The following is a 27,557-nucleotide window of genomic DNA, read 5'->3' as shown; positions in this document are numbered from 1 at the left end:
GAAAAAAAATCTACGTGTTTCATACATTTCTATTCCTATTGAACGTCCCCAATTTCAAACTTTTCTTCTACATCCAAATGCCTGTTTTGGACTTTCTACTAAATTGGTACTTGAAATGGGAAGAAAGAAAAAAAAAAAAGTAGAAGCTACACATCACAGTCTTTTCAAGTTTCTTCACGTAGAAACTTGCTGGTTCCTACTGGATAGGAACAGGGGCTGGCTAATCGTAGTAATAAAAAACAGTGACCCTGTTTGATAGTGAATGAACTACTAATGTACAACTTGCTTAGTAAAATTTTTTTAGCAAACTAAATATTATGTATCCCAGCATAATATGTAGATCTAATAGCACAACAGAACAGGAAATACCACATGTACATACTGTGACATAGTACCATATAATCTATGGTTTTCAGTCCAAATATATTATTCTAGGTAGAGCCACAAAAGAAACAAGTCTTTGCCCACACCTCAGAAATACGTGGAGCTGTATACTACACTGCAAAGTAAATAATTTTGCAAACAGCTTTTCTCAGACAAACTAAGAAGTAGTTTACAAATTTAGAAGTGCTATGCTTTTCATTTCTCCAATATTATGAGTTTAATCTCTCATAAATTATTGTACTTTAAACTTCCTTCTATAAAAATGCACTGACTGTAAAGATCTTCTTTGCAAGAATGTGTTCTTTCCTGCCTTATGTCATGGCTTTCACTCAAAGGCTAAGGTACTTTTCACCAAAAAGTGAAACAAATGAAAAACGATCTGATAGAACTTACAGGCAACTGGGACTAAAGGAACACTTATGTTTTTGTGGTACTATTTCTTAATTTTCAAATTAAAAAAACAACTAACAAAACACAATAGTAGATTACTTTTACAATACCCCCAACCTGAAAAACATATTGGGGGCTGACAGATACGGATTTTTACTGGATCAATTCTGTCGCAGTGTTCATCTTTTGAAACATCAGCTATTCTCCCCATGTATCTGTACAGAATAAAAGCAAGGTTTAACGGAGGACTGATCCAAGAGATCAACCTGACAGGCTTGGCATCTGCAGGGGAAGTTTGCTGTGAGGCCACCAAAGCTGCTGCTTCTAATCAAAATCAAGAACCTAGCTCTTAAAGTCTTCCCTTAGCTCTTTCCTGTTAAGCTGTCCCACAGCAAAGTGAAACAGTTCTGACAGGTACAGCTTAGGACAGTAAAAAGAAACTGCAGCATTGAAGCAACTTGTGTTCTCCAGTATTGAGACCTGATTCCCATCTCTCATTTTTACTTACATCAAAAACAAGTCTGTCCAATTCAGCAGGATTATACTGGAGGGAAATCTGCGTACTGGTTAATTAGAACCAGATCCAGGTTGCCAGTGGAGTCAGTATAGTGCCTGATGCTGCAGGTGATCTTTTTACATAAGCTATTACACTGACTTTATTAGGTGGAATTGCTTTAGTAAGGCTTATTTATAAGACCTGTTAGATCAGATGTGTTGCCAATTACATCTGAACATAGTTCACCTGAAATCCACATGAAAGATGCTCCAGATCATAGAATCATGGAATCATAGAATGTTAGGAGTTGGAAGGGACCTCTAGAGATATTGAGGTCTAACAATTTCACAATTTCCCACTAACCCAGAAACAGATCATTATCTAAAGAAAGCTCAACTTTGCTGTGCATCAGGATCTTGCTTGCATATTCTCGAACGACTGCTTTACATCAGCACTTCCCAATACATAGTTTTCTCTCAGTAAGGTCATTGGTACTGATAAGTAAGGGCAAAAATATAAATTCAAATAAACCTGGTAAGTGAAGCCTGTTAGTTATTTCTTCATCACATAATACATTCTTGGGAGGACACAGTAAAAAATTTAGTGCAACATGATGCCTTGGTTACTTCAGGTTTCTAACTGTCTTTAGAAGTCTCTTACCATCTTCTTCTCATACATAATACTTATTGGAAATAAATATCAAATGTACAGAAAACAAGAATGTGCTGCAGCTACAGGAAAGACTGATAGAATGGGCAGTTGCCTGAGTTCTGTGTCTAGTCTGTACCTACTTGTTAAATCCAGATGTGCTTTTTTTCAAATCAAGATGTATTACTAGCCAATCTTTTAGGGGGAAAAAAAAAAAAAAAGTAGTATATTTTGAAAGGCTGAGCACTTCTGAGAGCACCTCTTGACAGAAATTTGGCAGTACCTCACTGCTGACCTCAGTCTTTTTGCCTATGTGCTAACATACGAACTGTCTACTAAGAATGAATTCTGGCCTAAGGAGCTCCCAAAAATATACCTAGGAATTGTTCTGGAGTGCTAATTGGTCATGATAAAAAACATGTTAGGGGCTCTTCTAACAGATTAGAAGTGCAAACAATTTGGTTCAAATGCCCAGGAACACTCTCTGGAAATGCTTAATCTTCCTTTGCAAACATAATGTCTACTCTTAAATGCAAAATTTTGCTGTTTGGGGTTTTGTGGGGGGTTTTTTGTGGGGTTTTTTTGGTGTCTTTTTGTTGTTGTTGTTTGGTTTTGTTTGTTTGTTTTTCGGTTTTCTTGTGGCTTATTTGTTTGCTTGGGGGTTTTTTTGTTGTGTTTTTTTTTTATGAGCAGCAAATACTTGTATAACTTACCATCAGAGTCTGACACTGCTGGCTCAGATGTTTGAGATACCATAGAGACATCTTCCGGCCTTTCTGCCAAATTATCTCCTTGCAACCTAAATTGTGAAAAAATGGAACAAAAACATTTGCAACCATATTCCATAAAGACACAGAAGAGTGTTATGTCTGACTACATAATCTACTCACAACATTGTCCTAATTAAAAGTGTAACTTTGCTGAAAAGCCAGCATCCATGGTTCAATCATGTCATCCCAGCTTGTCTTGTAACCAAAACTAGCCTCTAAGAAAGTCAATGGAATCCTAGTTTGTAAGACTTATTTTAACAACAGTGGGGTTTTGGTGGTATCATGTGCATATGAAACTGAAGCTTCCTTCACTACATTCAAAAATATTTTCATTGGCCAGGACTGCACAGGGTGTTTGTGTCAAGGTCTCGGCCGCATAGGGCTAGAGGGTTGGCCTTGGGAAGGAGAGGCTGGGGCTGCCCTGTGCCTGAGACTGCCAATTTAATTCAGCTCTAGAGGCCCACAGGAGGACACAGCCAAGACCCTCAGCCAAAGTATTTATGCCTTGAAGAAAACATAGTTAAGGAAGAGCAATCAATGCCACACAGGCAGACAAGCAGAGAGCAGAAAGAGTGGGAAACATCAAGGTCAGAGGAACAGGTGCTCCTCGATCTGGAGCAGAGACTCCCCTACAGCCCAGGGTGAGCAGCACACCAGAGCACATTATCCACTGCAGCCTATGAAGACCCACACCAGAGCATGTGGCTATGGAGGGACTGTGGTCCATGGAGAGCCCACACTAGAGCAGATTTTTTTCCTGAATGACTGCAGCCTGTGGGGAGTGCCCACACTGGAGCATGTGAAAAGTGAGAGGAGGAAGGAAGCCTAGAAAGAAGCCCTTATGGACCGACCACAGCTGACCATTCCCTGTGCCCCCTGCTCAGGGGGTGAGGAGAGGTGTCTGGAGTGAAGGAGTGAAGTTTGGCCTAGGAAAGCGGGGAGGAAAGGTGTGGGTTTAGTATTCATCTTTTTGTTTCTCATTACCTAAGTCTATTTTAATTGGCAATAAATTAAACTATTTTTCTCCAAACAAGTTTGTTTTACCCACAACAGTGACGAGTAAGCAATTTCCGTGTCCTTATCTCAACCCACAAGGTTTTTCACCCTATTCTCTCCCCTTGTCCTGCCGAGGGCAGTGAGTGAGTGAGCAGCTGAGTGGGGAGGTTGGCCTTTAGGCAAGGTTAACCCACCACAGGGAAATACATGCAAGAATATTTTCTTCTCCTCTGTTACTTTTTAAAAGAAAAAGACAGTCATTATGGCAGACTTTGTCTTCAGGCTTTCCCCCTGCATCAGCTGACTGCATGCCTTGACAGCAATTTACAAAAATAGTCCTTGGATGTGTTCTTTTAAATGAGCATCCCAAGAGTCTCACCATCCTTCTTCAGGCTTTTATGAATCCTAAGTACAGATTCTGCTCTGAAGAAATGGTTTGTACCTCATAACACAATATAACTGCCATTTACATAAAGGTTATCTTACCTTGAACTTATTCAGACATGAAAAGAATAAGAAAAATGCAATTCAATTTTGCAAAGCCCAGGAATCATAAAAATGCATTGAAGTAAAACCTTGGGGAAAAAAAAATAACACCTCTTAAAAAAAAGTCTCTTTCTCTCTGCATTCTCACTCTCTGCAGCTGCTCTACACTAAACTTTGAATTAACCTTTGAAACAAAGCAGAACCCCCATATCTGCCCTATCTGAATTTCACATTTTATGACACAGTTATCTAATATATTTGGCTCTTAAGTCACCTATTTGCTTGTACCTTCTCAAAACCATTTTCTCTGCCCTCCCAACTTCTTTATCTCCTTCTGTTGCCCCAGGGATGGTTTAGTTATGACAGAAATCTCAATTTAAATTAATAATGACTCCTACCTGAGGATGCACTTCCACAGAACACAAAACTCCTCAAGGCAACAAAAGTGTGTAACTTAGAAGCTGTAAATCTAATTCTGAAAATTACTTCTATGAATTCTTTATAGCTCTATACCTGGTTTCTAATGCTCTAATTACCAATTCTTTAAAAGCCTCACTTGTCAAACAGGCTCTTCTATAGGTGACAGTTAAACAGAAGCAAGTAACTTCAAACCATTATCATAGAGAATTTCAAATAGGAAGAAACCAAACTGCAAATTAAATAACCATAAGAAGAAAAGGAAGATCTCAAAAATCACATCATTTTCCTTTGCATTAAAATTGACCTATCCTCCTTCATTACACACATGCACATGCTTACTGCAAGCACGTATTCAAGCTTACAAGGATATGTCTGGAAAGTGACATACTCTTCTCTGCTGCCACGTTGATAATTTATTTGTGTTTAATTAAAAAGAAAAAAACTCCAGCCTTATCTGCTTATATTACAGTTATTAAAAAAAAAAAAATCTCTTGAAGTAGAAGCTGCTCCTTTTAACCCATCAGACTATTCAAGATTTTAAAATACAGTCCCATTCTGAGTTTTCATAAATTCAAACCAGACATGAACAACTGAAATTATTCTCATATTATTCTAGAAATTACATTTATTTAAGTGGCCCGTTGCCTCATGAAAAACATGGAAATAAATAAATAAATTGGAATGTATCTAGTCAGAAAAGCCATTTCATATTATTTCCTTTCATAGGAGGAAATGAATGGTGAACTTGGTGGATGGACAGATGGCCAACATATCTGGACCTCCTTTTCACATCCAATTTTCAATTTATTTATGTATTTGTTATATGTGGATTTGTATTGAAATAGATTATCATGTGACTCAAGCAACAAAAAAAGGCACAAACACTATTGCTCACCAAAAGAATTCTGTTACTTGGATTATTCTGATTTCTTCTTCAACCAAGTTACCTAAAAATTACTACCTTTATGGACTGTTTCAGCTATCAATTATTTTAATGGGAGTCTAAACTTGATACCTGATAGCTAATACTTTTTCTATACATATAATGTTTATAGTGTGATCTTTTGCTTAGAAGCCATTGTTTCAGTTCCATTTAACCAGCTGCATGTTGAAGCTTCAAGACCTACAAAGGCAAAGAGCCTCCAGGCAAATATTTAAATTTCCTTTGACCCAGTAAGGCATTCTGTAGGACTTGCTTCACTGAAACTGCCAAGGACTTCAGGACCAAAGACATTCTGAATAAGTTCCACAGGATGCGTGCAGCAGCCATATACCAGCTCTGTCACTACATTTTTTTGTAATGTAATCTATCATTACATTTTTTTTCATCCACTATTTTCAAAAGGACTTTTCTCACTCCCGAACAATCTACACACAGTATTGTCTAAGAAATGGCAGTGACTAAAGTCAACAAAAAGAAAACATGTTCACTTGTGCCCTGTGATAGGATGAGGGGAAATGGATTCAAACTCAAGCACAGGAAGTTCCACCTCAACATGAGGAAGAACATCTTTACTGTGAGGGTTACAGAGCACTGGAACAGGCTCCCCAGAGAGGTTGTGAAGTCTCCTCCTCTGTAGACTTTCAAGACCTGTCTGGATGCCTTTCTGAGTGATCTTTACGAGTTGGTGTGTGGGTTTTGGTTTTTTGTTGTGTATTTTTTTGGTGCTGCTCTGGCAGGGGGGTTGGACTCGATGATCTTCAGAGGTCCCTTCCAACCCCTAACATTCTGTGATGTTGATTCCTTTATTCTTCAGATGAGGAAAGTATTTCCTCTTGACTTGATATCCGAAAAAACAAATGTTTTCTAGAAATGTTTAAGATTTATCATATTATTTAAAAATTTATATTATTTCCATGTAAGCTGCCTTCATCTACCATGTTAATTATTCTATTAGTGATGGTGCAGTATTTGGAAGTAGAAGTAACCTACCTAAAAAAAAACCCACACTTTTTTTTTTTTCCAAAAGTTCAGCCACTTAAAATTTCATGAGAAAAATGAAAACTTATTTCAGCAAGCATAAATGTGATACAAAACAAATGCTACCATTTTGATTCAGTAACACATTTATCTAAATAGATTACTCTTTGGTATAAAATCATTCTCTTGTTAAGTGTGCACTGCTGAACTCAACCACTTAAGATGTTTTTCTTTCTTAAAACAGATTGTTGGAGAACAGGGCATATAATCAAGATGACGATATTACAATTTGATATTTCAATACAAGTCACTTATTTTATCACATTAAAAAAATACTGAGATTAAACTATTCTTTGAATCTCAGTTGCTAAACTGAAATTAAAATTAGGTTAATACTGTGGTTTATGATGTGTACCATCTCACTGATGAGGCTGTGTGAAATGATCTATATAAAATGCCGTTCTGACTAACACAATTACCACTTTTTGACCATATATTCTCTATCTCCCTGGCAATTCTGAGTGCCCAACAACACCTCTAACTACATTGTTCTGTAGGATCACAACTAGCGACAGTCTTCATGAAACACTTGTAAATCCCTATGATAACAGAGTTGGAAAACAACTCACTGATATTGATTTCATCCTGCTGGCAGTGCAAGAAGCAATACCCTAGAGAAGTATCAGATACTAGTTCCTACTCTAGTTCCATTTCTTGCCAAAAAAAAAAAAAAGTGAAATAAAGCAGACTAATAGCCATAAGTATTTGCACTTATTTTTGTTTTCAAGATGACAGGATGTTCCAGGGGAATTTTACAGGGGTCAAATATGCAGCATGTAAGTATCTGTAACATGAATGTAGTAACAGGGACACTGTTCACCATGCAGGTAGGCTAAGGATTCAGTGCCTGGTAGATAAGCTCTGTTCAGTGGCTGTTTGGTGGAGTCCAGCTGAAAAAGACTGACCAAGTACTCCAGAGCTGCTAGCTTCTTTTATGTCTGACCTATCAGAAGACCCATTCTAGCACTCTAAGAAAGGCTCTTGAGCTTTTCTAATGGCACAACTTAACAAGGAAATGCCTCCTGGACCAGCTTTATTTCCCTTCATAGCAACCTCCTCAGCATCCCACCCTGCTTTCAAAGCCACAGTAACATTCCTGTGACAATCCAGTCATTACTATCAGAAGAAAACACTGAGTGCAGCCTGTTCTTTCTTCTAGCATTAGCAGCTGGAAATAAATTGGCACAGTATGAGCAGTCATCCTGCACAACCAACTTTGCTTTAAGCTTAAACAGTCACCCAGCATATGGTTTGTTTCTAGATTGTACTGTCTGTTTGAATCGGATTATAGAGTCAGATTCTTCCATGTATTTGCATAAAGCAAAGAGTATCATAGAATCATAGAATCATAGAATCTTAGGGGTTGGAAGGGACCTCGAAAGATCATCTAGTCCAACCCCCCCTGCTAGAGCAGGGTCACCTAGAGCACATCACACAAGAACGCATCCAGGTGGGTTTTGAATGTCTCCAGTGAAGGAGACTCCACAACCTCCCTGGGCAGCCTGTTCCAGTGCTCTGTCACTCTCACAGTAAAAAGATTTTTTCGTATATTCACCTTGAACCTCCTATGCTCCAATTTACACCCATTACCCCTTGTCCTATCACTGGTCATCACTGAGAAAAGCCTAACTCCATCTCCCTGACACTCACCCCTTACGTATTTGTAAACATTAATGAGGTCACCCCTCAGTCTCCTTTTCTCCAAGCTAAAGAGACCCAGCTCCCTCAGCCTCTCCTCATAAGGGAGATGTTCCACTCCCTTAATCATCTTTGTAGCTCTGCGCTGGACTCTCTCAAGCAGTTCCCTGTCCTTCTTGAACTGAGGGGCCCAGAACTGGACACAATATTCCAGATGCGGCCTCACCAATGCAGAATAAAGAGGTAGGAGAACCTCTCTTGACCTACTAACCACAGCCTTTCTAATGCACCCCAGGATGCCGTTGGCCTTCTTGGCCACAAGGGCACATTGCTGGCTCACGGTCATCCACCTGTCTACCAGGATTCCCAGGTCCCTTTCTCCTACACTGCTCTCCAGCAGGTCAGCCCCCAACCTGTACTGGTGCATGGTGTTTTTCTTCCCCAAATGCAGAACTCTACACTTGCCCTTGTTGAACTTCATCATCTTTCTCCCCGCCCAACTCTCCAGCCTGTCTAAGTCCCTCTGAATGGCAGCACAGCCTTCTGGTGTGTCAGCCACTCCTCCCAGCTTAGTGTCATCAGCAAACTTGCTGAGGGTACATTCTATACCCTCATCCAGGTCGTTGATGAAGATGTTGAACAACACCGGTCCCAGTACCAACCCCTGAGGGACTCCACTGGTCACACACCTCCAACCAGATTCTGCCCCATTGACTACAACTCTCTGACTCCTTCCTTTCAACCAGTTCTTGATCCATCTCACTACCTGATCTCCAAACCCATACCTGATCAACTTATCTACAAGGATGCTGTGGGAGACGGTGTCAAATGCTTTACTGAAATCAAGGTATACCACATCTACCGCTCTACCATCATCTATCCACCTAGTAATTTCCTCATAGAAGGCTATGAGGTTAGTCAAACATGATTTACCCTTGGTAAAACCATGCTGACTGCTCCTGATGACCCCCATATCCTTGATATGCCTGGAGATAGTGACAAGAACAAGTTGTTCCATCACCTTTCCAGGGATGGAGGTGAGGCTGACCGGTCTATAGTTACCCGGGTCCTCCTTCTTACCCTTCTTGTAGACTGGTGTGACATTTGCTATCCTCCAGTCCTCAGGCACCTCTCCTGTTACCCATGACTTACCAAAGATGATGGAGAGTGGCCTAGCAATGACCTCCGCCAGCTCCCTCAGCACCCTTGGGTGCATTCCATCCGGACCCATCGATTTATGGATGTCCAGATTACTCAACTGATCCCTAACCCAATCCTCATCTACCATGGCAAACTCCTCCTCTATCTTGACTTCTTCTGGGGCTATATGAATCTGGGGCTCATGGGGAAATCCTGCAGGAGTAAAGACAGAGGCAAAGAAGGCGTTCAGCACCTCTGCCTTCTTTATATCCTCTGTCACCAGGGCTCCCACCTCATTCATCAGAGGGCCAATATTGCCTCTAGTGTTAGATTTGTTAGCTATGTATTTGAAAAAGCCCTTTCTATTATCCTTAACCTGACTTGCAAGGTTAAGTTCCAAAGAGGCCTTAGCTTTCCTAATTGCCTCCCTACATCCTCTGACAACAGACCTATATTCCTCCCAAGTGACCAGCCCCTCCTTCCATGATCTGTAGATTTTCCTCTTCCACTTGAGTTTGCCCAGTAGTTCCTTTTTTAACCATGCAGGTCTCCTAGCTCCCTTACTAGATTTCCTAACCATTGGGATGCTCTGATCCTGTGCTCGCAAGAAGTGGTCCTTGAATGTTGACCAGCTATCTTGAGCCCCTTTACCTTCTAGCACCCTGTCCCACGGGATTTCCCTTAACAGTTGATTAAGGAGGCCAAAGTTTGCCTTGTGGAAGTCCAGGGTTCTGATCCTGCTGGGTATTCTGTTCCTTCCACACAGGATCCTGAACTCCACCATCTCGTGATCACTGCAGCCAAGGCTGCCATTGACCACCACTGCTTCAACAAGGCCCTCCTTGTTAGTTAATACAAGATCCAGGAGCGCTCCTCTCCTAGTTGGCTTGTCCACCATTTGCATTAAGAAGTTATCATCAATGCACTGGAGGAACCTCCTAGACTGTGAAAGGCTGGCTGTATAAGTCTTCCAGCAGGTATCGGGGTAGTTAAAATCTCCCATGAGGACTAGGGCCTGTAGTTGTGAGGCTGCTTTCAACTGCCTGTAGAAAGCCTCATCAACTTCCTCATCTTGATCTGGAGGTCTGTAGTAGACCCCCACAACTGTATCACCCACACCAGCCTGCCCCTTAATTCTTACCCACAGACTTTCAACTTGCCCCTCATCGGCCCCTGCACAAAACTCAATACATTCTAGTTGCTCTCTCACATAAAGAGCAACTCCACCACCTCGCTTCCCCACCCTATCTTTCCTAAAAAGCACATAACCATCCATGACCACATTCCAGTCATGTGAGCTGTCCCACCATGTCTCTGTTATTGCTACCAGATCATAACCCTTAGCCCGTACACAGACCTCTAACTCTTCCTGCTTATTCCCCATACTGCGTGCATTAGCATACAGGCATTTCAGGAAGCAAACAGAGCACTCTGGTGGGACCAAATCCTCCTCAGACCACCTGCCTTCAAGCCCTGGTGTGTTCGTCTTGGGCTTGTCCCTAACCGACTCAGTTTTCTCCCCTTCCCCCATCACGCCTAGTTTAAAGCCCTCTCGATGAGCCCTGCTAAGTCCTGCCCCAAAAGCCTCTTCCCCCTCTGGGACAAGTGCATCCCACCTGCCACCAGCAGGCCAGGTGTCTCATATATCAGCCCATGATCAAAAAAACCAAAACCCTGTCTTTGGCACCAGTCTCTTAGCCATTCGTTGACCTGTAACCTCTTCCTATTTACCTCCCCACCCATTCTTGCAGGAGGAATGGAGGCAAACACTACTTGCGCTCCAGACCCCCTAATTAGCCGTCCCAGGGCCCTGAAGTCTCTCTTCATTGCCCTTACATTTCGTGTAATGATTTCGTCACTGCCAACCTGAAAAATCAGCAGTATTCTGTTAGTACTAAAGTAGGAATGAGTAGGTAGTATAAACGAATACATGATGTAAGGCTTTTTTAAAGTCAACAATGAGATTTCCATAAAAGCAACATACACCCAATTAGATGACTTGGAAAAACTACGAGGGTTTCCCTTTTAGTTTCTAAGACTACTAATAAGACCTTTTGCTAGTATAACACACACTACTTTATTGTGCCAAAAATATTACAATTGAAGCTATAGAATCATAGAATCATAGAATGGTTTGAGCTGGAACGTTAAAAATAATCTAGTTCCAATCTCCCTGCATGGGCAGGGACACCTCCCACTAGATCAGGTGGCTCAGAGCCCTATCCAACCTGGCCTTGAACCCTTCCAGGGAGGGGGCATCCACAACTTCCCTGGGCAACCTGTTCCACTGTCTCACCACCCTCAGACTAAATGATTTCCTCTTAATATCTAACCTAAATCTCCCCTCTTCCAGTTTTGATCCATTAGCCCATGTCCTCTCACTACATGCCCTTGTAAAAAGTATCCCTCCCCAGCTTTCCTGTTGGCCCCTTCAGGCACTGGAAGGCCACTATAAGGTCTCCCTGGAGTCTTCTCTTCTCCAGGCTGAATACCCCCAACTCTCTCAGTCTGTCGTCATAGCATAGATGCTCCAGCCCTTTGATCACCTTCATGGTCCTCTTCTGGACTGTGTCCAACAGCTCCATGTCCTTATTATGTTGGGGGCTCCAGAACTGGACACAGTACTCCAGGTGGGGTCTCACGAGATTTGAAGAGGGCCTCACTACCCTCATGCAATATTCTCCTTATATCTAACCTAAATCTCCCCTCTTCCAGTTTTGATCCGTTATTATTTACATTATTTTATCTAATTATAGCTATACAGAAGTAGACACTAGAAGAGACCCTTACACAAGGAAGGTCTCTGCAATATGCAAATCTTTAAAATGACATCTACTTTTTCCTAACACAGTTAACTATGACATATTTCTTAGTGATCTTCTCATCAAATTGATACTACTTCAGCATTCTGTGTGGTGGAACTTGTCAGTACTATCTCAAAGTTAGTCCTTTTGAAAACTTGACATATTTGACAAGAATATAAATGTTGACAGTATGAGAAGTCCATTTGAGTTTATTGCTCTTCTTTATTGTAATCAGCTACATAGCATGTCATTATGCTTCCTTATTCTTTTTGTGTGACAGAACTAGTGGTCTTCTTTTCAAATCTCTCTAATACCCATCAATATCCAATTCACATGAGCTACTAAGAAAACAGCTTCATGACATTGTGCTAATTGCTGCTTTAGAAAGGTGTTAAGATTGATGACCCCACTTAAAAGCTGAAAAGAAAGAGACAAGATGATCCTACAAATCAATTCCTTATATGAACCTAATGAATGCAAAATGCATTAGTAGAGGTTGTGCTTCAGAAAATTTTTGTGTCAAATCAGATACTAAACAGGACAGTAAACTCACCTGCAGAGGAGGGTGATTTTTCACTCACACAAACAAATCTGTATTATATTTAGAATAATACTACTCTGACATAGTCTTCTAGAAATATATCAGTTCACTCAAACAACAAAATTCCGATTCTATTCCACACAAAAACTAACCCAAAAACCCAAACATAAGAAAGGTTACAATTTTTGGACGCTCTCCTTTAATCCCCAAATAAACAGCTCCAGGCAAGTATTATACTGTGCACATGGCTCACCTCCAAATCCTGGTACATGACTATGAGACTTCTTTTTTTTCATATACATAGCAAACTAGGGCTGGATAAATTTGCTTAAATTCTGGTGTTCCCCTGAGATGAACAACAATAGAAACTTTTTAATTCTACTTGAAAACAAATCCTAAAAACCTGTTATTTCGCGGCAATACAAATGTTTCTGCTGGCTTTTTAGTAACAAAGAAAAATTTCTCCAGAGGCTTCAAGACAGCAGAGGGCAGTCCCCAAGGAGGAAGTGGCAAATTACATGTTTGAGAATCACAGCTTCAGCCATTCTCTCTTCCCTGCCCTGTGACAGCTAAATTTTGGTGAATCTGGATAATTTCTGTAAAACATTTTGGTTTGCATGAATCATTATTTCCTAAAGAACACACAGCTCTTTGGAAAATTTCCAATCTGCTTTGCTGAAGACTCAGTTGCCTTCTTTTAGATAGGCATTGTGGGAAATATGGGAGTAAGTTAGAGAGAAGTAAGGCTGTTTTCATGTTCACCCAAGATCAGTGTACATTTTTAAGGCTACAACTGCAAAAGAAGTTCCCAACTCTGAAAAAAATAGGCGGAGTTATATTTGCATTAGAATCTTAGTTAAGATTTTTGCTTATGGAATCACTGATTTTCCTTCAATTATTTCAAAGTGATTTAATAACATTCTTAAGAAAACATTCTTACAAGGAGTGGCTTAAGGAACTGGGGCTGTTTAGTCTGAAGAACAGGAGGCTGATGGGAGACCTCGGTTGCCCTCTACAACTACCTGAGCGGACAGTGCTGGTCTCTTCTCACAAGTAACTGGTGATAGAACTAGAGGAAATGGCCTCAAGCTGTGCCAGGTGAGGTTTAGACTAGACATTAGGAAGAACTTTTTCATGGAAAGGGTTGTCAGACATTGGAACAGGCTGCCCAGGGAGGTGGTTAAGTCACCACCCCTGGATGTGTTTCAAAGCCATGTAGATGTGGTGCTTGGGAATACGGCTTAGTGCTGGACTTGGTAGAGTAGGGTTAACGGTTGGACTCAATGATCTTATAGGTCTTATCCAACTTAAGTGATTCTATAATTCTATGATTCTAAATCCTAACAAATACTTCAGTGATTTACAGTTAGTTTCTTTATGCAGTAGTTATTAGTTTGGATCAAAAATGGTAATATACATGTTGTAAGATTAATGAAAATCATGAACTTATTAACAAAAGAAACTTATTAAAAATATAACAATGATTTTTTTTTTTGCAATAAAATTTCAGTAAGAAATGAGGAAAAGGATAAATTTGGCTTTTTTTTCCCCTTTCAAACATCTGCTTCCTTTCTGTAATTTAAAACATTACATCTACACGTAACATCTCCTTCTGATATCCCTGTAATACTGAATTATAATTTCCCTAGAACAAATACATAACTCCAGGGAAGTTATAGCAACAGAGATCAGACAACAAAAGTCTTGAAAGCCTCCACATGCTTTTAACATACATTGAGTGTTTTCTTGCACCTTTCCCTAGCAACCTTAACACCACACCAGTAACAGTACTTCAAGCTTTATAATCATCTGTTCTGACTTGCCGATAATGCGGTGACTTTACTTCATTCTTTGTTCTCAAACATACTGATCCAAATTCTGATCTCATGTACTTTGACTTACTGTCTCCACAAGTTCTGGACTCTTTTATACTCATGTAAAATCAAAAGCTTCTCCTAAATACAAAGCCAGGATATAGTTCATTTGTTCTAATAATGTCTCTGACAAAAATAAAAATATTATTCACAGGTATAGTGACAAAGAAATGTCAGTTTTCCAGTATAGACTATACCAGTAAGTATAACGGTAAAATTATGTTAAATAAATATTATTCAACAATATGCAGGCAAAAGTACTCTTTCACTGGTAAAACTTTCCACCTGTTTTAGCTACATACTCTAGCTTCCTCATGAAGATTTCATTTTAAAATAAGTTTATACCAATATCAGATCAGTAAACTACAGAAGAAAAATGTCTTACATCTTTGGGGGCTAACAACAGAAGATTGTGAATTCAGTGCATAAAGAGAGTGGCTGGCACTTCTCAAGTCTGAAGTAATAAAGAGAAACCTGTGCACTATGTCACCCTGTTACAATAAACAATCAGTGTCACTCTTTCTGCTCCTACCATAAGACTAAATTACAGGAAGCATCTCCATTGAAGAGAAATTAAGCATGAGAACTATCAGATTACCCTGCAGAACATAAACCAAGAAGACAAACATTTCCAAAATTAAGCTATAAGACTACATGAATAAACACAAAAAATTAACAAAAATTCTGAATAAAAGGTAGGAATATAAACTTAGTGACATTGAGCATGCTCCCCAACAGAGACTTATAATTCCTTTAAATCCATTTTAAAGAAGTGGTGCAAAGGTTTCAGACAGGAGTATGTTGTTACTACCATCAATTCTATTTATGTGAGATATACAGCATTCATAGTCTGAGTTTGACCCTGATCTAATATACAGTTAATAAAAAATAACTCCATTTTCACTGATATTATTTGGAACACAGTCTAGTTTCTTACTTTTGCACTCACTTTCTTAAGGATGCTATTTCTCCCTTCTTGCGCACTAAAACACAGCAAATTATTTGAAAACTCATTAAAATTGTAGTTTAAAATGGATTTTGGTAGAAGCCCATTCTCTTTTCTGCAAATTAAAAGCATTATTTTCCAGTAATTACTGAAGATTTTTGTGGAAAGTTTACATATTACCAACACACAATTCACAGCCAAAATGTTTTCAGCTGGTGAAGTTATAATATCTACTTGCCGAGCAAAACGTACTCATTGACACATCCTACAAAATAATCGTTTCTGTGTGTTGTTTGTCTTTTCGAAATGTCTGAATGCAAGTCTGTGCATTTAAATAAGCATGGTCTGCAGCTATTTCTGAGGAGAACCAAAAGTGGAAATATATTTCCCAGAGTACGGAATCCATAAAGAGACTGAATTATCTAATCCTTTTACAAGATGTGGAATTAAGCCATTCTTACGGCAACCTTTTATCTGCTGCTGCTTCAAACCATTATCTCACAGGAGAAAAATTACAGTCTTTGTCAGTCTTTTCAGACTTAACACTGTTTCTTCCCCTGTGAACCATTTTTTCTAGGACCTGTGAAAGAGTTTTGTGTGTGTGTGCGCATATGTGTCTTTAAGAGCTATATTAAAATGTTATCCAGAGCCTCAAATTATGACCAGCAAGCTTCCCCAAGCTCACACTGTCCTGCCTTCCTCCCTCGATCGTTTGCATCCAGAAGCAACTGCTACTGCTGATATACATCACAGTTTAGCACCAAACAGAAAAAAATGTATAAACATTGGAATAAAGAATTAATTTACAAAGCACATATCAAAGACAGGAAATTAAAGGGAAGGGGGAAAGCCTAGGGAAAGCACTTGTCTTTTTAAATTACTGAGAGGGTTAAATGTGTTTTGTAGGGTAAAAGAGAAAAAGATGTCTTGACAAGATCTGCAAATGAAGGACAGGATGAAATCAACGTTATCCTCTTTTAAATTGAGACAGTAAAATTGTTTTCAGGACTAGACAAAATAATATTTATTTTATTTTCAAATATGCTCCTGCTGCTTTCATTATTACAAATCAAGGCTGGTACACTTAAAAGAACTGAAACATCCTTTAAGTCTACTTTTTCTTAGAATTTCTCAACTGCATTTTTAAATGTTTACAAGTATACCCGCCTCCTCATACCAGTTCTATCTTTTTACAACCACCCTGAAGTTAAAAAGAAAAAGCTACAGTTGAATAATAATTCTTAGAAAAGATGTTATAGTGACAGATCATTAATTCACAGTGTCTTATACTGTATTCTTTCATAACCAAAACCTGATACTAATTCCCTGTCAGTAAAGTTACAGTAGGGCTCTTTCCAGATGCACTTGGTGGACCACATTTCCAAAACCAGTCCTATCATGAGAACAAAACATTAGTATGTATGTATGTATAAGATGCAATTCACATGTAAATTTTAGGTACCTAGAGAACACATTTCAAGAATAAGTCAATTTTAACTAACATGAAAACATTTATCTTTCTTCAGATTTCTCTTACGCTGATTGGCAGTTACTCATGTCAAGACCAGTAAGTCTACCCCACATGTGCAGTCTTTAAGAAAAGAAAATAGCTGTTAAATCAAACTCAGAGAGAAATGCTTCATCTCTGAAAATACTGCATAAAGCAAGGACACATTGTTCCTTTTAAAGGGACATATACTTCATCTGAACACACTGGTCTCTTCACAACTTATACAATTTTTGATAACAGACAATGTTTTTATTATCACAGTACTTTGTGGAACTGCTGAGAAGTCTGAAATTATTGCTTGGAGGTTTTATTCAATGGTAAGTTCTGGTAAAAAAAGAGGGAAGAACAAAGTCTGATCCTCCTGGGATTTCTGAGTACTTGATATAAATCTCCTGTGTGATATTGTTTCCTTCCCAAGACACATCTAATATTTTGAAAAAAGAGAGACCTTGGGACATTATTTTGAAATACATATTCATTGGGAGTTAGCCATGAAACTAATTAAATTTTGCTACTAAGAATAATAACATCTTAGAGGTCAAACTTCAATCCATGAACTCAAAAAATCATTTGAAATCACACAGATTTTCTCCATCTTGCATACAGTAAGATGTTGAAAAAGAAACACAGGTCAGTGAAAGAAAAAGCAAGCCAGTGTGTTACTCTTACAACTTAATAAATCAACCTGTTAGTTCTTAAAAATGTGTCCTCTGTCTCTGGTAACAAAAAGGACCAGTAAAAACATGTTCTGAATTATTTTTTTCTTTACTGTTTACCTACTTTTTGAAAGAATGAGTAAGATACAAAAGAGGTACACTGCTCCAGAAAAGGAGAGCTGAAGTGGTTCATTTTAGCTGTATTTAACACTTATAAAATCAAGGCAAGACAATGAAAGACATGATTGTGACTAGGCACATTAACGACTGCCCAGATACAATTCAGCCAAAAAGCTAAATTAAAAATTTTTTACTGACTTTTTTGACATGACTATTTTTTTTGCTATTTGTTTCAGCTTTCTATCTCATAAGTTCTAGGTAGCAAAATTAAAACTATAGGTTTTCTCCAACATTTTCCAAAGTGAAGGGGGATTTTAAAAAGTTATAAAGCACCACTATACAGAGCTTCATTTGCTTGTTTGCGACTCTTAAAGGAAGAAAAGATGCAAATAAAGCACTTTGTTTTGGATAAAGTCTGTGAAGCTGGCACAAACAAACATGAGGAAAATTCAGGTCTTTGAAACACGAGGTCTGATAAAACTAAGGTTACAAAAGAGAAAATAAAGGAAAAAAAGAAAGAAAAATAGTGACACGAGTAATCTGGAATGTTTAGTGCTTTCTTGTCTGTAAGAATAGCCACTTAGAAATAGAAAGACAGAAAGCCAATATGAAATGCAATACAGGAAAGAAAAAAATATGTTTATATAATAAAATAAATTTGGTATTATCCGAAGACATAAACTTCCTAACATTCTGTGTGTGAACTCCAATCAGAGAATTTTTCTCCCAGAGTTATTTCTGAACCAATCACTTTAGTTTGGAAACATTTTTTTTCCCTTGGTACTTTGAAGTCACTTGTTCCAAATTTTCAGGAATATTAACAAACCAGAAGTTTCTGCCAGAAACTGAGTCACTAAGCTAGCCTTACCACTACTGGGCAGACATACAAAAAATTATTCTTCATGCAAATACATGTACCAAACCACACATATACCTGTATCCATTTGCCAGTATTACATCACATTGTACAGAGCCAAACCAGGGGTTATATGGAGGAATTGAGAGGTTATTCTTTCTGACACATCTGTATATTAATAATTAGAAATAGAAATTGTATTACACAATATCATCCTGTTTCCTACCTTTCTGCTGCATGATTAGACAGTAATTAGCTACTTCCTTTAAAAAAGTACGTTTTAAAGTTATTTGCACATGGGAAAAGGATAAAAACATTTATAAAACCCACAAATGAGAAAAATACAAATCCTAGTGGCTTCTTTGTTACATTTTTTGTGTAAAAGGCTGCACTCTAGTAAATTCAAAACCCATTCAAATGTACAAAAGGAAAAATTTACCTAAAATCCACCATGGAGAACAAAGCTAGTAGAAAAAAAAAAAGGATCATAATAATTCAAAATCACAGAATGTCAGAGCTTACCCCTCTTTTCACCCTATCTGATCAGCCTCTATCCCTATGTTGCATGGTGCAGCACCCATTCCTGACACCCTTCCGTCCCCACCTGAGGACTTAGTCTGGAATTACATGCCTAGACAAGATAGGAGAATTCATACCATTTTAAAAGTCAAGTCAGCCATCCCAGTGGTTTCTGGGCAGCAAACCAAATAACAATGAGAGCAGACCAGCCATAACCAATATGGAATGGACCTAGTAAAGAGCTGAAGTTGAGGAAGCTCAGCAAGCTTGCTTCCTTCATCTAAGGAGGTCTTCCTGGAGCCCAGAATATTCAACTACTTTTAACTGTAGACTTTTGTCAGTATATATTATCTTCCTCACAGGGGTAATTATTTTGATTATTTTTTCTCTTTGCTGTCTGAAGTTTCCATAGTGATATATGTGGACAGTAAATACAGTAACATGGCTTGTTTAACAGCAGTTTTTTCTCTGTTTACAGTAATCTGATTTTCTCCTTTTGATAGTTAAATGAGATCTACTTGTCAAGCTTCAGACAGTATTTTCTGCACAGCTCATTATCAAATTTTCCACCAAATGCTTCTTAATGACCTCAAGTCTCATTAGTATTGTTACGGTGTTTGTGATACTCAGATAAATCATCTCCATACAAACTCCTTTTTTGTAAAAATCCAAAACGGTTGAAGCTAGATTAACACCAGAGAATTCCTCAGCCAAACAATCCCTATTATTTTCTAGAGAGGTAGATCATGGCCAATTCAGACAACAATTCTATTCTGTCCATAATCATTCTGCAATTTATGACAAACTGTAGCTGGTTCCTTCAATTCTTTTGATTCCTCCCACACACGTACTCATGGCTCTTGAGTTATGAATATCTGCTTCAAGTCCAGTGATGTATTTCAGAGAACCTACAAACAATTATTAAATTTCACATAGTACTGTATAGTTTATATGAGTATGGCCCAAGTATGCCTGGAAGTGGGAGAGAGCACACTGCAGAAAATCATGCTTTCTAAAATGCTGTAAAAATCTAGATGGTTAAAGAAAGGGTAACTGGCATTGGTAAATAAGCAAGCTAATTTGAAGACAGGAGGACAAGACATCTTAAAGGATTTAGAGATAGAGATGATGAGCAGGGCACAATGAAGATTTCACAGGCAAGGCAAACTGACATGAGAATTTTTTAGTATTTTTTCCAAACAATGTTTACAGAGAGAATCTGTAAATGGTAGCATGCAGAGAGCATCTCATTTATTCTACATTAGCAACTCAAGCACACAAGTTGCTTCACTTGAAATGTACTCCACATGCCAACAGTGAAGGTTAAAAAAGCCACAATTACTGTTTTAACGTACAAATGTACTTTGTTCATATCCATACGTTTGATTCCTCTAATACGTTAAAAGGCCTTAGGACTTTTGCCCTAGCTAGTCCTAAATTATTAGCTAAAATAATGCATCTCAAACCTACATTTGTATGCAACTAGTGCTCCTTCCCAACATTCTTGTTCAGAAGCCTTCAAGCTTGTGGCACAGTATGTTTTCTATAATCCCATTTCTTTTTTAATCACATGCAACCCCTTTTTTGTATTCTATTGATGTTAAGAAGAATGAATGCAGCCCTTGCGCTATTAAAAACAAAAAGCTTCTTACTTCCAGGAATGCATTGGCAAGACTCCACAAGAACAAGATTTAACTTCTGAGCGTGGCAGTGGGCATACAAGGCTAATGGGTGGTCCTTACAATAAAGAGAAAGAAAAAAAATAAAAAACAACAAACCTAAAATTCATTCAATAGTACATTAATATTATCTTACTACTTATGCTTGATTAAATTCCTGCAAAACACTCAATGTGCAAGTCAGAATACATGAGAAAATATAGACATGGGTTTTGGCTTTTACAAGTTGTCATTTAGATCTTTATGTAACCCACATGAGTTTCGCTTATGTGTGAGGATGTCTTATGATTCATCAGCCAAACCTGAAAATGTTTTTTTTTTTGCCTTTATGTGAGAAACGATTCACAAAATCATGCTACAGAATGAGTCTGTTCTCTAAGTCAGTCAGACTGGTTGTGCTCTTAGATGAAGAAGGATTTTTTATTATAATAATTTTGCTCAAATTATCTAAATCCAGATAAATTGTACTAAAAATGTCTTTGCTAATTTTCTGGACTACATAGCAAAAAGCAAACCTTCCAAATACAGGGTTTTATAGCTTGCTTTCTCTATCTATAAACCTTGTTTTTTTCCACCTTGTGAATGATGTCACCCCTTTATTTAGATGACTTAATACGCTGCTTAACTTGCACTGTAGTCCAAGAGGAGCTATGGGAATAACATTGTTCTGTTGCTACTTGCCCATTTGAAAAACCTCTTAAAACTGTTACCCATCTGCATTTCGCTCATCGTGTGTGAAACATTGATGCAGAAAACAGTAAGCTCTCTGTTTCTTACAGTGATATTCTAGTCTACAAACCAATTCATACTCCAGGAGAATTAACCCCTCCTTTTATTTCTCTCTCTGTTTTTTTGCGGGTTTGGTGGGGATTATGTTTGGTTGGCTTGGGGGGAATTTTTTTTCATTTTTTAATCATAAGCTGTAAAAATCAACTTGGGGTGCTAGCTTGAAAGACTCCCCCGTAGAAGATGTCTGGGTGGAGAACTTTACCTTTACAGCTAACCTGGGCAATACAAACTGAACTATTTAATACGTTTTGTAATAAAGTAGATTTTTATCTCTAACTATAGTCACTCCTATTCGACATTCTTTTTTAAGATCTTCCTCCGACACTGTGATAAACACTGAATCAGAATAGGGAGTTCAAAGGGAAGAGCTGTTACTGTGCAGAGTAACAGCCTAGTGACAATCACAGAAAACCAGCTACACAAAACATTTAATGCTAGTTTGAGCTAACTGCCAGTTACTAGCAAAAGAATAAGGCAATACTGACAGAAAAAGGGGGAACCAGAAGCTGTCCCACTTGGGTCCTGATTTTCTCATATACTTGAGTGGTACAAAGGGATGGAGCTTAATTGGAGCTAAATGAAGTACAACGACAAACACCTCCATATGGGGTTCACACAATTCTTCTCAGTCACTGTACTCCCATTTTTAGCCCATTGGTAGGAAGCTATAGAAGCCACAGAAGAGAGAAAACATATTGCTGCACTATACCCTACTGCAGGTGCTCTCAGAGGGCATACAAGATCAAACCAGCACTCCCTTCAGGCTAAAGTAATCCACACATAGCCACAGACCTATTCTCAAATAGTGATGGAGCTCTAATGATCTTGGGCAAGAAAATGTAATCTGAGTAGCAGAACTTTAATGAAGAAGTAGGATAGAACTTCAATAAGACTATGTTATTTCCAAGTAAGACCCAAAAAGTTAAGCCAAATTTGAGCGAGTACCGAGGAACTCCATCATTTTAATAAATCCCTGTCAGAAGAGCCCTAATACATCCAAGGAAGTGAGGAACCCTCTAGAGGAGGTATCATAGAAAATAAGTTGACTTGAGAATAATCACAGTAGAGCTTGTTTGTTTGTTTGTTGTTTTGTTGTTGTTTTTTAATACCTCAAGGTGAAAGAACTAGATTATGTAGGTGCAAGAGTAAAATTAAACTTTTTGTCTGAGCCAAGAAGCACAATTCCTAACATTTGGAACTCCATGAATCAAATTTCAAGTAAAAAGTCATATTGCTCCTACAGACAGCTAAAATACTTTTAGCAAACGTGATTTGGTAATCTGATTTGACAAGCCCTATTATCTACAGAACACCCACTGCCATTAATAGCTCCATTCATTTCAAATCACTTTGTACAACCAAAAAATGAGTAAAATTAAGAGACACCTGTTCAGTTGTAACCAGAAGCATGCATACAACTTACACTGACTTTTTCAATTTTATTAAAATGTATCTACAATCAAATCCCATAGTATTTATTTATAAATGGTTCAGCACACAAGACTACCTAGAGAATATGAAAAAATAAATATTTTTAAAATAAATAAATATAGTAATAGGTTCGGTATTATGATCTTACAATAAAATATTAGACTTTGTCATAACAATGGAGACAAATGACCACACAGAGAAATTTCCATACAGATTACCCAAATATTCAGGCTGTGATTTTATAGCATGGCATTTTCAATGGTTATATCACTAAGTAACAGAAAATTGAATTGCTCTTGAAATCAAACAAGGAAAAAAACCTCTCTTTGTGTCCTTGAAGCCACTTGCTTCATGCAACTCTTCCTACCCATTACTTCAGCTGCTCAAAGAAGGCATTGGACATATCTGCAGTGGAGGTATCAAAAGAGAGAGCTAACTGCACTAATAATTCATGTATTGAAGTAAGAGGAAAGGCACCTCAAACTCAGTAAGAAGGAACACTCCAAAAGAATAGACAGACTTCATGATCTTGAAGAAATAATGCTAGTTTCCTCACTACTGAACACAACAGCAATACCTATTTCTCTCTTCTGATTTCCCTTGCTTTGATGCCCCGAAAGTTACTGGTGTATTTTTAATTCCTCCAGAGTTTAAAGAAATTGCTAAACTGCAACAAAAGCGTAAAGAACCTCAAGTCTAGGAGGTATTATCCCATTCCTCACCAACTCCATTAAACCAGGGATGGAAGAAAACAAAGGTGTACAGGTGAAATTAAACACTACTTTGCCTTCTCTGATGAGTAAGTGACAAAAGGGGACTTTATGAGATCTGTCTCTCACAACTCATCTTTTAGACTGCAGAGTTATATAGTACAGCCAGTTAAAGGGCAATAGCAATAGCCAAGGTCTCTAGGTTTGGCTCAAGATCTGAGCCATTTGCTCCCCGGTGTGCAGAATTGAGAGAATATTTAGTATCTTGGCACCTGCTGTTAGCAGCTACTTTAGGGAATTTAAAATTTAATTAACCTTCATGGTAATCCATACACGATGTAATGTAAGTTCAAAAAGAGCACGCAGAAAAATCAACATTTCTATTTTCCTTACCGTTCTCCTTGTTAATCCATAGACAACTGATGCCAGTTGAAAAAAGGTGCCACATTTTCATGTAGCTAGTTGTTTTGAAATGGTTTACAACATAAGCAATTTGTTTATTCTGAATTGGGAAGAATCCCATGACTAGTATGTTTGCTCTTTTCTTAAAGCATAAGGCCACACAGCTGACAGCAAAACTATCTAGAATTTCAAGGCCACCCAGTCCCTGCACCTCTGACAGTACTGTGAGGTGAAGTTCCCTGAGGCTCCACAGTCCTGCTAAAGAGATGCTATTGCATGGGTGATTCAGTATGCCTGTAGTTACGCTTACAGAGCATTAGAAAATGTTTTCAAGCCCCTCTTCCTACATAAGTGTCTTTTAAAAGTAGTAATTTACAAGCAAAATGGGAAAAAAGTAAAAACGTAGGGTGGCATATGGCCAAACTTTTGACTTAATTTCACCACGGGTTGCTTTTTATTTACAAGGGGCTAATCCCCTCTCAAACTACACAATAGAGCAGCCATTGGCAAAGGCAGGCAGATAAAATTGGCATGCCTCTGTATTGTTCTTGCTAATCTGAACCATTAACAGAGGGGTGAGAAGGCTAGTTTTGTCATTTAAACAGGCTTAAATCCTTTCTCCAAATGAGCTTTTGTCTACATAGAAGAATGTACCTAGGAAATTTAAGGGGCTTCTGTTAGTGTTGCATTCTCAAGTAGACTTGGCTACAGGAATACCAACCAGTTTATTTGGCCCTCATACTGTAAATGCAAGAATTATTTCCACCTGTCAAAACCAAAAGGGCTTCAATCTGATTAAATTATTCTAAGAGGTGAAACAGGATGAAATTATAAAGTGCTAAGAAGCAAGTTTTTGAAATCCTGATCTGCACCTGGGCAACTAAATCTCCATTTATACAGGTGCTTTTCAAATTGGATTTGAACCTTTGAATTCCCCAATTCGTCCCCTGAAAAACCACAGAAGCTCAAATAACTAATGAAATTCAGAGACAGAAAGGCTTAAAATAGTTTCAAGCTGTGAAGTAAGACCTCAAACTAACTATGTTCTTTGATTCATTGTTGATGCGACATATCAAGCATAAACATAGGTTGCACAACCCAAATGCAAGAGGTCATAGGGTAGTCGGTAGCTAAGTAATTATTTTTATCACAGGAGAGGTCATCACCTGGCCCATAAGCACCATACATAGCTGAAAACCTGGGGAAAATAATGTATAGGTTAGCATAATCTGGTTTGGTTTTGCTTTTTACCTGGCACATCTTGCACAGATATTCAGCGTGACCTTTGCTTGAGGCTCGGCCGTATAAGCACTTCGAGTTTGATTGAATTTGCTCCCAGAAGACATCACACTTGTGACTCCTTCCATTCTTAGATCATCAAGATCCTCTGCAACAAGACAGAACGACTGGATGAACAGACAATTAAATTTTGCAGCAGTAAAGGTGCTTCACCTGTATAATCACTAAAGAATGGAACAACTCAAAATTCCGGAAGAAAACACACAGTGATTTGTATAAAAAAAATGAAAAGACATTTTAAAGATTTCATTTATATATATTATCATCCTGTTCCTTGAATAATATTCAGTACCATTTCCACTTCAATCAGTGCTGCATATTTTTTCAATCTTTATTTCTGATTAATTTATAAAAATCTTGTCATCAAGACATACTGTCCAATAACACCATTTGACATTGGGCATATTGTATTTGAAGATAAAACATTTTTTTTAGTGTAGGCTCCTGTTCTGGTGTTTTTCATCATCTTTTCACTTGGCAATAAAACAAAATTGCTAAAGTGAAAGTACTAAAACCCAGAAAATGTGACATGGATACAGAGATCACATGGAAAGATACTTAAACCCACTAAATTGCTGTAATATCTAGGCAACTCATAATAATAACTGGATTTTCAGCTACTGTAAAATCATTCCCATTTTGCAGGAAGGGAGCTGAGCCTCTCAGAGATTTTTTTTTTGCCCAAGATCACACCGGAATAGTGTAGCTCAATTAGGCTGTAAATGAATTTTCTTGGTTTACAGTAAAGACATTCTTTAGACATGAACTGTACATTTTTTGCTAACACAAAATAAGCGAGTCCTGTATACCTAATGTAATCATAAAGCCCAATTTTCATTTGTTTATAACTTACTTAGGTTCTAGCTGAAAGGTAAACAAGCAAAACACTGACTAGACTGCAATTAAATGAGCATCAACCATTCCATATACTGACTGATGCATGTGGCTTATGGTATACAGTATATGATCATCTAATTAAAGTATCTTTCACATCATATATACATATGTGCTTTCATATATTTATGTTTACAAAAGAAACCTGATGTTAAAGGATCTGAGTGGTGCAGAAAGCGCATAAAGGCAGACTTTAAATCCCAACACCGGATGGGGAAGGATCACAGAGAACTTTAAAATCAGAAAAATGTTCAGTTAGAATTTAAAATACACAAGTAGTCATTATAGATACACAGTAGAGTACCAGCCTCCTCTTCACAAACAAAAAGAGTGAGATACAATTCCTGGAATCATTACCTCAAAAATTTCTCCTTGTCCTCTATGATTCATAGACACTGCTCTTACCACTTCAAACTCTGGGCAGAATGATCAGATTGTCAGGATTACGTCACATTAACAACACTCTTTTGGCAATATGCCCATTTCAATAAGCATCATCCAAGAGAAGCAAGGCTAAACTTAAATTAATTTTTTTACTAAATTCCTAGAACTAGAACTTTTTTATCTGTAATGTTTTATTTTACTGCTTAAGAAAACTCTCCTCACTCCCAAAACTCATTGACTTGGTGGTGCCAATCAACAGTTCCACTGAAGTTTCTGGCATCAATTTACATAATTTCCACACTTTTTAATAATTTTATTTCATCTATGGCAAATATACAAACTAATTCAAAGGACTTGGAAGGCTATATGATAAATAATTAATTACTAATTCAGTCATCTATGAGTCATTTCAGAAAAGGTATTACATATTTGGAACACATTATGTATTATAACAAATACAATTAATTGTGCTTTAAAGACATGTGAAAAGTTCCATATTTTTTAACAGATGTAAACCACTGGATAGATTACAGTTTAAATGAAATTGAAGCATATGCTTCAGGGTTTTTTTCCCCCTAAACAGATGTGATTTCTTTAAATGAGGTTTTCAGCTGTTCTCTGCTTGATTAACTTTGGTTCTCTGACGACTACGACAATTTCAATAGAGCAATGACAAAGGCTGCCCTCGATCATACTTTTTGTATTTGAATCTGTATATCAAAAGCATGCCTTTTTTCATTTTTAGCCCACTACCAACATTTTTCTCTCGAGAAAATTAAGTGAAACTCTGTGCA

At 38.0% G+C, this 27,557-nt stretch overlaps 1 protein-coding gene across 1 annotated transcript in view; it reads right to left on the bottom strand.

Annotated features, from left to right (window-relative positions):
• C2H8orf34 (chromosome 2 C8orf34 homolog) overlaps positions 1-27,557 on the bottom strand; it is a 173,323-nt gene that overhangs the window by 35,271 nt on the left and 110,495 nt on the right. Inside the window, exons 8-9 of the mRNA XM_051612173.1 lie at positions 25,438-25,573; positions 2,632-2,717 (exon numbers count right to left, since the gene is read on the bottom strand). Of these exons, the coding sequence (XP_051468133.1) occupies positions 2,632-2,717; positions 25,438-25,573 (222 nt within the window). The remainder of the gene's footprint in view (positions 1-2,631; positions 2,718-25,437; positions 25,574-27,557) is intronic.

The sequence above is a fragment of the Apus apus genome, chromosome 2, assembly GCF_020740795.1.
Source record: "Apus apus isolate bApuApu2 chromosome 2, bApuApu2.pri.cur, whole genome shotgun sequence".
In the NCBI taxonomy this organism is placed as follows: domain Eukaryota; kingdom Metazoa; phylum Chordata; class Aves; order Apodiformes; family Apodidae; genus Apus; species Apus apus.
The sequence above is the reverse complement of the archived record's forward strand: the minus strand, read 5'-3'. Positions and strand labels throughout refer to the sequence as shown.